The following is a 12,674-nucleotide window of genomic DNA, read 5'->3' as shown; positions in this document are numbered from 1 at the left end:
AAGTGTGGCATTTATTTGGTGAAAACAGAAAAAAACAGAAAAAAATCAAACAAAGGATTAGCCTTGGTGTACGTCTTGGCAGAACGGAAGCACTTAGACTGATACAAAGGACAGCTTGCACAGTCACAGGTCATGGCTGCACATGTGCATCGACACATATGCACGTATACGCTCCAGTACAGTTAGGGACATTTGTCGTGGCCTGGCCAGAGATTAGACAATGCCCTCTCTGTAGTGGGAAAGAGAGGGCTGGTGCAATTGCACAGATTCATGCACACACACACACATACACACACACACACACACACAAACATTCCCATGGATTCCCAGGGTTGGAGAGGGGCTGAATAGGAATCTGGGCCATGCAGGCATTCTGAATCCTCTCAATCAGAAGAAGCCCTTCACCCCTCGACCACACGTCACTGGGAGCACATTCCTAGCCCCTGTGTCACACGCGTGTCATGCTGCCATCACACGAAACATACAGATCTGCACATTGGTCAGTGGGCACGTCTGACCCTGACAAATACCAACTGTTATCCACTTGCAGATCCAAACACATTTTACCTCCACCTCCTCCACCCTAGTTCCCTTCAAGATCTTGTGTCGTGATTGCTTTCTGCTTCTTTCTAAAGGACAGGATATGGAGTGGCGGAGCACACTATGGCCTCTGTGTCTTCCCTGCCTGCCTCTCCCGAGGGAATCCTCATTGTTTCCATTGTCGTCGTCTACCTGCCTACCTGCCGTCTGTCCCTGAGCGACATTTAAAAGCCTCCCAGGTTGCTCTCAGGAAACCACAAACCGCTGCACTATCCAACGCTAACTGCCTATCCCTTTTCTCCAACACCCTCCTGGCATAAATATCACTTTTGCAGCAGGCCCGAGTGGCTTTTTTCTGCCGGCGGGGCCTCCGGGGATTTTAAGGAAACACTTCAGGTTTTGCGAGCAGGAAGGAAGGAACAAAAGAAGGGCGGATGGATCGGTGGAAGGAAATGGTTGATCTACTTTTAAATTAGAACAGATTAACTGTGATGACATGTGTCACCACTCTCTTCCTCTCCACAATCACAAGTGCGTAACTCTCTTCTCCAACGCTGATCGCAGCTGATGGCTGGATGGCTTATGGCCAGAGCTCCTCCCCCAAACTAACACACACACACACACACACCTTGAAAACATTTACACAGTTCAGCTCAGGTACACACCCTTCACTTCTCTCACTCTGCTGCCGTGAGCTATGTATGCCTTCATTTTGACTTTCCAAGACGCACACATCAGTGAGCATACATTTACACTTAGTGCTGCATGATTAGCTTCAACACCTGCTCTCTGAAGACACACACACACACACACACACACACACACACACACACACACACACACACGCTCGAGCACTTAATGTATGGATTCTTGGTCTATATGAAAGAGGCCAGAGGAAACAGGTGAGGAGAGGAGAATAGGTGTGGGGGAGGAATGATAGGCAGACAGAGAGAGAGAGAGCGAGGGAGGGGAGGGCAGTTGAGGCGGGGGGCTACCAGAGACGTCTGGAGCCAGGACACTGATGCTGGAGCTGATAGCTGCTGTATAGAGGACCCTCCACTGACAGTACACACATACAAACACACTATTTCTCTCTCTCTCTCTCTCTCTCTCTATTTCAGACATGATGTTTACAGTGTGACCCCCGGTCGCTCATGATAGGAATCATTCCATCAACATAATGGCTAAATGACACGCACACGACTGTTGCTGTCACGGTCCCCGTACAGGGACAGGATGTTGTATCCTGTGTGTGTGTGTGTGTGTGTGTGTGTGTGCGTGCTTGTGTGCTTGTGTGTGTGTTCCAAAATCGTCCGATCACAGTTTCTCTCTCACCAATTTTGAATCGTTTCCTTTCTCCTGGACAGTTTTTGCAGCTTTTCTTCATCCTGCCTCTCTTCATTTTTTTTTTTATACACTCTTGTTTCACCTTCACTGACTAGAAGAAAAAAAAATCCCTCAGCAGTCTGGGTGGTCTTCACACACACATGCGCACACACACGCACGCACGCGCACTCACACACTCCTTGGTTTTCCTCTGTCTGGTAATGCGCTAGCTGTGGTTTCCTGGCCTCGGCCGAAACACCGTTAGAAGTTCACCGCACTCACCGCTACCACAAAGCATCACCTAATCGCTGCTCAGCTCCAGTCACAGACCCACATACGATGCACACACACATTTTTCCTCTTACGCACATACTGGAGACCGCGGAGGCAGGATGGAGGATGTGTAAACATAAGCACAGAGGGGACAACCTTAGAAACAGTCTCACACCAGCCAAACAATGAACACATTAATCATTTTCGATTAAATATTTGATTGAAAGGTGCAACATGTAAGAACTGGCTGGCTGTCAAATTCATCCTCAAAACAAATAAGGAGCAGCATGTCAGCAAATGGAGCTGCTGTTGGAGAGTTCACTCAATTAGCCACTCAGCTAGTGTTTGTGACTTGGAACTCAGAGCACAGCGGAAGTGTTGGTGTTTACATCACTAGTACAGGAACTTTGGACCAGGACAGGCCGAGGCTAGCAAACTTAAAGGTCCACTTTCTAAAACAATTGATTTTCAATTCTCATTCCCAACTTGTCAAATGGATGCAGCCAACCCGACCCTGAGGAGTTGGGATTGATACTCAAAATTCAACTTTCTTACAAAGTGGACATCATAATGACAAAAGTGTTATTTCTCCACATTCTGTTGGTAATTTTAGTAACTCTTTGAATGTTTTACAACTAAGATTCTTACACATTACCCCTTTAAGTATGTTGACATTTGTCTTGAGGACAGCTGACTTATTGATTCTCTCTCACCTCATGCAGCTACACATGACAAAACCGACCTCACGTACTGTACATGGTGTTCTTTAACTCAACACACACACACACACACACACACCCTTGGGCACTGTCTTTCCTCTCTAATCTGATATCAAAGAGAAGGTCTCTTTCAAAGAGTCTCACATGACAGCTCATTTCATGTGTTGCCCACGGAAATGATTATTGTCATAAATCTCTACCCACTCTGCTGGAGTTGCTCGGAGCATCTTCAGAATAGCTGAATTCCTTTGCTGAGTAAACCTGTATTGAGCTCTTATTTTTTTTTTTTTTATCAATTGGTGTTTCATTATATTTCCACGTGCATATAGCAGCGAGGTCGTCCAGATGTGCAAATAAATGCTAGAAAAACGAGTGAATCATAGCATTCATAGCCTGGATTGCCCTTTTGGTCACTGCAGCTCGTACAGTCGCGCTCACTTTGAAGAGATCTCCGATGACACGGGTGAATGATGTCATATACTTTCACAGCGTTGTGTGGATGTGGTTTGTAATGTGGCCCGTTCCCAAGCAAATCCCTGTGACCTCGGCAGCCTACAGTATGTGCTGGGAGGCTAATCCAGCCTCCACAGCACAGCGGGGCGTGCTGGACACTTTGACAGATCCTGGTGAGGATTGGAGCGGCTCTCCGCTGTTGTAACCTTTTATCACCCAGGACGAAATGAGAAACTGTACCCTGCTGTGCTGAGCTTTTTAGTTGTGTGTGTGTGTGTGTCTGTGCATGTGGGCTGAGTTTTGTTTGTGTTTGATGATTTTTATCAGCGAGGTAAAAGAGAAATCTCTGATTCTCTTCTGTCTTCTATCTTCATGTGCTGCGGCATCTCTCCTGCTGTCCAACATTCCCTTCTTCTTCTTCTTCATCTTCTGCTTCTTCTTCTTCTTCTTCTTCACCCTGCTGCAGTGTGTGTGGGCGTGTGCGGTTGGTCGCTGAGTTTATTTATCTTATTCTAAATCAGCCCTCAAACGCACTAATTGGTCCAGTTCCACTGTTAGGTAACAAGGGGAAATGAACAATTACTCCTGAGTTTGTTGGGAATGATGTGTGTTTGTGTGTGTGAGAGAGATTGTGTGTGTTTGTGTGTCTGTGAGTGGTAGTTAAAAAGCAGTGTGGACTTTCTTAGAGGGACTTTCATGTCTTTAATTTAAGAGGAGGCTCAACACTCTCCCCATCAGATTCATCTCAGAGTCATCTCTCTTCTCATGTGAGTATGAGCGAGTGCGCTGCGACGGGCCCTGTTGTCAAGCCAACCGCCTGATGTTCTCTTAGGTAGAGTGATTCCTGGATGAGAGTAGGAGGCCGTATTTCACCCCCATAAAACCCTACATGTGTTTTAACTTCAAAAGGAACACAGCGAAATCTGGCGCTCGAAAGTCAGGCATCACTCACACAGAATTGTCTCCCATCGAGCCGTTCTCTACGTAAACAGTTGATCTTTCCTCCCCTCCCTCAGATTTTCTGTCCCACCACTCTTGTAATACTCGCACAGCCCCTAGTGAGCAACTGCTCTATCACACCCTGTTTCCTGGATTTGACTTCTATCGCTTCAATATCAGTTATCACAAAGTGTCTCTAATCTGTCCTCAGAGGCTTACGCAGTGGAGCAATTCGTCAGATCTGGCTGCACGCCACAGCAGGGTGGTGTAAGAAACTGCTCAGATCTCCTGTCTTTTACATGATATAAGTCTCTCATTGCTTGTGAAAAAAAAATCCTGGTGGGGGCAGTGGGCTTAAATCCTGTAGCTCATTATGTTAAAAACTCATGATGAGTAATGTTAATGATCATGTTTTAAATTTGTATTTATGGGGTGTCACTTCTCGGGCCAGCCTTTCAAACACACTCCCCACCAATCAAAATGAACTTTTCTTCAGCGAATGCAAAATTGAGTCCATCAAAGAGGCAATTTCATCAGGTTATTAACCAAAAGAAAACAAAGGTTTACATTTTTGTTTTTCAGGGTCACATGCTAGCAATTTCTATGTGTTTACACACTGAGGTTTGGCATCACAGATCAGTGAAATACAGATTAGTGGCATAAAACTGCTCATTAAATCTCACACACATTTAGACATCTGTGTTCAAACACTTCCTCTTTCAAACACATGCATGTGTCATGTGCTCGCACACTCACAAAGGCATACACATGAGCACTCACACACACGCACACACACACACATGCAATCTCACGCTGGGTCTCCAGTTGGCGCTCAGAAACCTGATACTGAAAGAAGTGGTCCAGTAATTTTGCCATAGTGGTCAACGCACTCTCACTCTCTCTCTCTCTCTCTCTCTCTCTCTCTCTCTCTCTCTCTCTCACACACACACGCACACACACATGTTCCCACTCGGCCCTGTCCGTTTTTATGTACATGCGGTTTCTGCTGCTGTTTCCTGGTCACACATCACACTGACTGCTGCCTTCTGTGCCAGCTCCAATTCAGCAGCGCGTGTTGTCTTGATTACAAATTAATTACCAGGGCAGATCTTTATTTATATATAGATTAATTAAATTGGCATTAAACCATGGTGAATGAAAGAGGAAGTGGAACAGTTTAGGAGGAGAAAGACTGAAGAAAAGAGTGACAGGAAGCAGTCAGAGCACAGCGAGAGGCCTGCAGGAGGAAAGTGAATCTGGTACTCACAGGTAAGTGGTGAGAGGGCTGAGGTTGGCTGGCACAGATGATAGTCCCAGCTCCGAGCAGTCCACCATGACGAAGATCCCATCTTCCTCACATTGGCACGGGGACGGGCACAGCAGTGCCGCCGACCCCTGCCTCTCCTGGATCCGTCCGTACCCCCACACTCCGGGGGCGGACCCCCAAACTCTTCCAGCCACGCAGAGGAGCAGAAGCACAAGCAGCATGTCTGACTGTCCACCTGTCTGCATCTACACCTGGAGGGATTTCTGCCTTGTCACGCTCGCTCTTGTCCTCTCTGAGGCAGACTTGATGTGACTTGAGTGAGAATGGTCCAGTGTTTTCCTTGCTTTTCCTAATACGCCTGGCTCTCTTCTCACTGCCTCTCTCCCGTGCAGGCTGTCCACACTGTCAGTCTGTCCCCTGTCACCAGATCTATGTCTTCATCACTTCACCTCTCAGTCACCACTTCATCCCCAGGCCTGAACTCTGCTGCAACTATTTCCCCTCGTCCCTCTCACTCTTTTCCCTTTCTCCTTTCTCACTGTCTTTCTCCCCTAAACACAGTCTCTCTTCCTCCCCCTTTCCCTCTCTCTCTCTCTCTCTCTCTCTCTCTCTCTCTCTCTCTCCTTGTATATATCTCTTGCTCTCTCTGTCTCACTCCTTACCTATTGTAGAAGGAGCGCATGAGTTGTGAATGAGCCACCCTCATTGGCCCACAATTTAGGGATGGGCTGGAGCATCTCCGGAAAGTAGGAGGGGCCCGCGATTCTCAAACTCTCCCCTCTGTTTCTCCCTCTCTTCCTCTCCTCGCTGTTTGCCTGGAAGCTCAATGTGAAGAGAAAGAGTGAGTGTTTGGTTTGACGAAGAGAGGGGGGAGGAGGTGGCATTACAGTACAGTGAGACAAGATTTCTCCTTGTGGGACCTTATGAATGGATCTGAGAGAAAATGACAGACAGTGTTTGGGGTAAAAAAAGAAAAGGAAGAAACAAGCTCTGGATGATCAGACTTCGGAGCAGAGTGTGTTGTGCTGTGTGAGAGAGATGCAGAGGGTCAGAGTGTGTGACTGGGAGTGACTGTTTGGAGGAAATTGGAATTCTGACACTTCAGCACCCCTCAGTCCCCAGAAAGAGCCGAATCCAGTGTCTCGTAAGTCACACCTTCTCAGGTTTCTGCTGCTGGAATGTCGCGATCGCACACACGCAGGAAACACACACGCACCCATAGAAAATAACAGGTTATGAGCGACCGGCGCGAAGGAGCCCACGTATCCATTTCACATGCACACACTCCGGTCTATAGAGAGAAGAGTGTGGATTTGTGAAGAAGTGTCAGCTGCCTCAGGGCTAAGGCCTATCTCTGTTTCATAGTCTATCTGCGCTCACTTGCAGGCTTTCTGCAGAATCTTGAAAATAATCTCATCCGGCCTCGCTTTTTCTTTTATTACAACACACAATTCCTGCTTGCGTGGACTTAGTGGTGCAATTAAAACTCTCCAGAGGACAACTGATAGTTGCGCACAGCCAGATAATGCTATAAAATTACTCACTGCCTCATACGTCGCACAATTAAACCTTCCACGCTTGTGCACCTGTAAGTAGGCAAATGATGCATTCAGTGATTATGTCAAATAAAGGAAAACTGGCTCGTGGTTCAAAGCAGCGCCGACTTTATTCAGAAGTTCCTTTTGTTGGATTTCAGGCGTATCCCCCAGCAGTAAAAAGCTGCTGTGGGGAGGGGAGGTCATGAAATTTTCCCTGCAGAAGTATATCACAATCAAACACTGCACAGACAGACGATAGAGCTAGAAATTTGGAGGAAATCCTTAATGGGGTGGGCTTCAAATCGCACCCCATAACTCCAGTTTTGTTGATTTTCATGTTTTACCAGAAGGATTACACAGTCTTCCGCGACTTGATAAAAATTTCACAACCAAGCGGCCTCATGAATTCTTTTCAAACCCCACTGGATTAACTCAAAAAAATGCACAGTAGTCAATGTGGGAAAAAAAAAAAAAAAAACTTGGGCCACTCTCTCAGTTCCTGGAAAGCCGAGGCTGGAGGAGCTTTTCATTTTTGACAGCGGCAGTTTGTTACGCGCGCACAATCGCGCACATGCAAAGCCAAGAACAAAGATGCAACGTCAAAATTTATGACACGCAAATTCCCAAAACAGGCCTCGAAAAATGTTGAAACTAGACCTGGGATAAGTGCACGGTATGCTGTTTGAAAAATACAAAAACAATACAGTTATAAATGCCTTTGAACCCAGTTTGAGTTTGTCTACCCCTCCGGCCGGTCTGTCCGTCTCTCCGTCGCTCTCCTCTGTCTTTCTTTCTCCACCATTCTCTGTAGGCTGAATAGTTTCTCATTAATTAATTAACATTCCTATGCCACTGTGTTTTCTGAGGGGCCTTTGTTACGGCCCCACAAAAAGTCTTTGAGAGCCGTTCTTCACATAGTCTCTCTCTCATGCGCTCTCTCTCTCTCTCTCTCTCTCTCTCTCCCTCCATTCTCTCTTTTCTTCCTCTTTGTAGTGAAATGCCCGTGTTGCTCTCTCTGTCTATTGTCAGTTTCAAAATGTGGTGTGCATTGTTTTCAAGTTATATTTTGTCCTTTTCTTCTTCCTCTTCTTCTTTGCACAAGCACTCACAACCTCAGATGCAAAAACGGGCAGATATGCAGAGAGCTCAGACGAACACCTTGCGTGATCTTACAGTACACCCATGTTGCACACACACACACACACACACATTCCCACAGGCACACATGCACAAAAAAAAAAAAACATGCAGATGCTCTTCATACACCTGCAAACTCCACCTCTCCCCTTCTCAGGCGCAGCGCTCTGTCATCTTTTTAAATGCTCTTTAATTGTCTGGCCCCAGGGGAGCCCTAAAACACACATACTGTAAAAACTTGCATGTCTGGTCTCCTGCCTCTCTCTCTTTCCCTCCCTCCCTCTCTTTATTATGAGTCTCTCTATCTTTTACTCATTTTTTTTTCATCCTTGTTCCCTCAGTAACAGTCATGAAAACACCATTGCGCTCTGCAGTTTGCACGTATTTGTTTCAATCGCACCTGTTCTGACAGCTCTGATGGATGTGTGTGAGGTTAAATGTGAGTCCATGCAAATTCCCATATCTGTCTAACACTGCAGCAACTGATTTTCAGCCGACTAAAAATGCGTCTTTAGAATTAGTAGGAATAACGAAGATTGTATCCTGATGCAGAGGTCTGATATGTATTTGAATGTGTGCTTGAAAGCATTAAATGGAAAATATTCTAGGAAGTTACCGCCATCATCCACTGATTGTGATAGATTGTATTGATGTTACATGTTGCAGGGAAATCTACTTAGGTTAGCATGCTGACAAGCCATCCTGGTCCAAAGCTCCTCTGCACAAGTTGATCTCAGAGGAAAATAAGGTCCTAAGAACACTGTTCGAAGCTTGTAAGGTGGCAGGGTCCGCCACATATGAACAAAGTAAAACAGTATGTTTCTCTCCTGATTAAAATGCCTTCTCCAAAACTACACAGAGCAGCTTTCAAGGCATTGCTTATAACGTTTTCTGCGTTGGAATGACAGTCAACAGTGTGCTTTTGCTGTGTATTTACACTATCTCAAATGACCCAACAATGTTAAATCCTTGAGAAATCCATACTTATATAAGGTCAATGGCATCATATCCCTCTTCTGCGCCCTTATATGACCTCTATAATTATGTCAACAAAAAAACATTTTCCCATCAGCTCACACTGTGAAGAGGGGCTGGAAGGTACACTTTTTCGTGCATCACAAACACAACAAATGCCTTATTTAATCATCAGAATTTGATTCGTTCTGTCCAGTAATATTTGGAAAGTCTAGAAGAGATGCATGTTTAAACATTTTATCCCCATTTATATCAGTGGGTGGCTAAACTTTGAAAATAGCGGTCTTGGCTGGTCTCTGCTCATCAGAAACTTTTCACTTTTAATTATAGCTGTTTTGATGGGTTTCCATTTTTGCTAAAAACAGAAATTATATGCTGTTGAAGGCAATTAGCATATCTAGTTGATTATGACTCTAGAACTCTATCTAAAACATTTTCACTGCTGAAAAAGCACGTCATTTACCTGCAACAGTTTGATACGTAAAACAAGCAGCACATGCAGGCCCTTTGCTCAGATTGTTCAAAAATGCAACGCAGTTTATCGTATCAATCATGTGCTTTTGTTTTATGGATTGTGTAGACCAATACATCCATTGCAGCTCTCCTTGCATCTTCCTTTTTTTTTTCCAAGTGTTTTGACATCGCTTGGCCTGTCGGTGAGTATAGACCGTCATTGGGAGCCCTGGAATTGGTAATTTTCCCTGTTAGATTAAACCGCATCGGGAGCCAAAGTGTGCAACACTTTCTTTTCACTTTCTAGCTTTCCTTGTTCTGTCTTTGCCGGTGTAGGTGCCAGTACGCGAGGATTCTCGGAGCAGACAGGAGTGCCTCTTTTTGGAGTTCTCGGTCTTGATTAGATAAAGTGATCATGGATACCAGATTGTTTCTTTTCTTGTTCATTGCATGAGCAGGGGGAGGATACCATCTTGTTTGAATGATGGGACTCGATAATCTTTTTTTTTTAAGTTGATTGCAGGCAGGGAGAGAGAGATCGACTGCTGGGTAAGTAAGACTGACTTATAAGAAATCAGAGCTTGTCCCAACAGACGCAGTCTCAAAGCTTTCAATGCAATAAATAGACAATTAAGTCAGGCAGGATTTTCAGCTCTACCTCCTATTGCCTACATGGTTTTCTAGGATCATGTGTAGGCTACAGGGCTGGGGAAATGTAAAATGAAACTTTTCTTTGGTCTTTATTGTGTTTTAAATTGTGACTGTATTTTTCACAAATCAAAGTAAAGATATGTATATGTTCTCCTGGTTATTTTGGATAGGGCAGCTGTACAAGTCCCAGGCCTATTAGACCCACTCACAACAACAGGCATGGTGTGCATGCTCAGCAGGATGTGTTGCACATATGCTCCTTTTTCAAGCAAGGTGGCTCAGGTTCTTGTTTGGAGCCAGCACTTCACTGGAATCAGTTCTTCGCTTTTCTACAGCCAAAGAAATGGCTCCCGGCCAGGAGCCTTGCTGGTATAAATCTAAGAACTGCTCACGTCAAAGGATGAGGGCGGGGTTACTGAGGTCAAGGACCAACCAAAGTGCTTATGACCACCATTTTTAAAAACCATAGCTCATGAAGCATGTTCTGACTTATCCACAGGAGAAAAAACAAGATTTTTACTATTGACCCCATATCAAAAGCAACTGTGGTCAGATGACCAGTCGCATTTGGATGGTATGCAAAGCCAAGAGCAACATGATGTAGTCCTGCCACAGTTTTTTTCTAGCTATGCTGGGAATTTTGAGATGTATACAGTGACTGAATGATGTGACTAATGTGGTTCTCATTCCGAAAGCAACCAGTTCTTGAAAGTTTTGCTGGTGGCTGAGAACCAGCACTTGTTTTTGCCTTTGGTTGAAAGCGGGTAATATGCGCTGTATCCACTTTTCTCTCAAGCATCCATGGTTTAAGACTATACGGTGCTCATTGTTAATTCTTTTTAGGTTTGACCTGTTGGCTATGATGCTTGTTTGTTCAACATTGTGAAGATATGCTGTGTTGATGTTGTGGGCTCTGGTTATTGGGGTTTGGTGGGGGTCAAATCAAATTCTTCTCGGGGGCCCCAGTAAAGCTAGGTCTTTCCCTGGTTTGAAAGAACCGGCTCCGGCACACGGTTGCAGACATTTGTACGTGCCACTGAAAAGTATGTGTGCACTCCTACTCAAACTCTCTCTTCTTCTTTCTCACATTCGCTCTCTCGCTCACACACGCTATCAAACAGTCTGCATCACATCAAAGCCCCGGCTCCCTCCCCTCTCCTCCCCCGTCCTCCCTGTCTCCACCGCTCTCTCTGAGCTGTAAACACTATCCAAGCAACGTCAGCCTTGAAGACACAAAGACAAGTAGCTACCTGACACCTGACACTAACCTGAGAGCACTCACCGTGGTTTACCTGGGAATAAAACACACACACAAGGCTACCTGAGCTCCTCGCAAGAAGAACAGACAAAGTCGCCATGCAATCAACCCCCCACCATCGCACACACTCCATCCCTCCTCACCCCAAACACTCTCCTCATCAGAAGAACCTTATTCCCTTACCTATCTATGCACATCCACCACCAACAGGTATAGGTCTGTATGTATGTGTGTCTGTGTTTGTGTATGTGTCTGTGTAGTTGTCCACACTTACAAATGCGCTCGCAAATTGTGCCTGTGTGTGTATTTGTGCATGCCTGGGCCGTACAGAGGCAATTGAAGGCTAACTCAGGTATACTCAGCGGAAGCAAGTGAGACGCCGCGGGTTGCCGGTGGCAGCAACCTAGGTGTGTATTCAGGCTTTTCATGTGAAACCACCTGAAAGCCAACAAAAGGTCCCTCCCCCCCTCCCCCGTCCCTCTCTTCCTCTCTGCATCTCACAGTACAAAGGAAAGAAATGAATGAATGAAAGAGCAGCAGAGGAAGGGGGATGAGGTAAGGGGTTGGGGATGCAAGGGTGAGGCAGGGTGGGGGAGTGGAGCGAGGTGGGTGCTGGTGAGTGGGCAAAACAGGGGTGGAGGTATTTTTTCCCCCCTGTGTTATGGGACAATAGTGGGCCTGGGGACGTGGTTAGTCATGGCACTCCATTACAAGCCGGTCGGAGCACTTCACCTCAGGGTGGAAGTTTATGTTGATGTGCATTTCTCTGAAACACCTTCAGAATGATTTTTGATTCAGAGTTTGTACTTGAAGGACTTTAGTGGCACCGCACACAAAAGTCTTCCTCCTTGTGTCAGCAGCAAGTCGTCCTGTGTAGTTATTCAGATAAACTCACGACTACATCAGTTTAAAGTCTGACAGTCAAAATGTGTCCTTACTTTCCAGCAGTGGGAATGATTTTTAGAGTTTTAATGCCACAAATCCTTTTGGAGCTATGAATATCTAAGATATAATATCAAATCTGTAACATCAAATAAGCCATTTCTCACCCCACCCCATAAATAATTATGTATTACTTAATCTTTATCTGCATTATAATCCCTTAAAAAAAGATCATAAATTCATACTGCTGCATACCGGACAAC

The 12,674-nt window shown here is 45.4% G+C and overlaps 1 protein-coding gene across 1 annotated transcript in view; it reads right to left on the bottom strand.

The window, feature by feature from the left end:
* The window catches only part of LOC119023223 (leucine-rich repeat-containing G-protein coupled receptor 6), a 40,863-nt gene extending 33,867 nt beyond the window's left edge, over window positions 1–6,996 (bottom strand). The window contains exon 1 of the mRNA XM_037104993.1: window positions 5,518–6,996. Within this exon, the coding sequence (XP_036960888.1) occupies window positions 5,518–5,762 (245 nt within the window). The 5' untranslated portion in view covers window positions 5,763–6,996. The remainder of the gene's footprint in view (window positions 1–5,517) is intronic.
* Window positions 6,997–12,674: the final 5,678 nt, after the last annotated feature.

The sequence above is a fragment of the Acanthopagrus latus genome, chromosome 7 (genome assembly GCF_904848185.1).
Source record: "Acanthopagrus latus isolate v.2019 chromosome 7, fAcaLat1.1, whole genome shotgun sequence".
NCBI classification, from domain to species: Eukaryota; Metazoa; Chordata; class Actinopteri; order Spariformes; family Sparidae; genus Acanthopagrus; species Acanthopagrus latus.
This window is presented reverse-complemented; position numbering and strand designations above follow the sequence as displayed.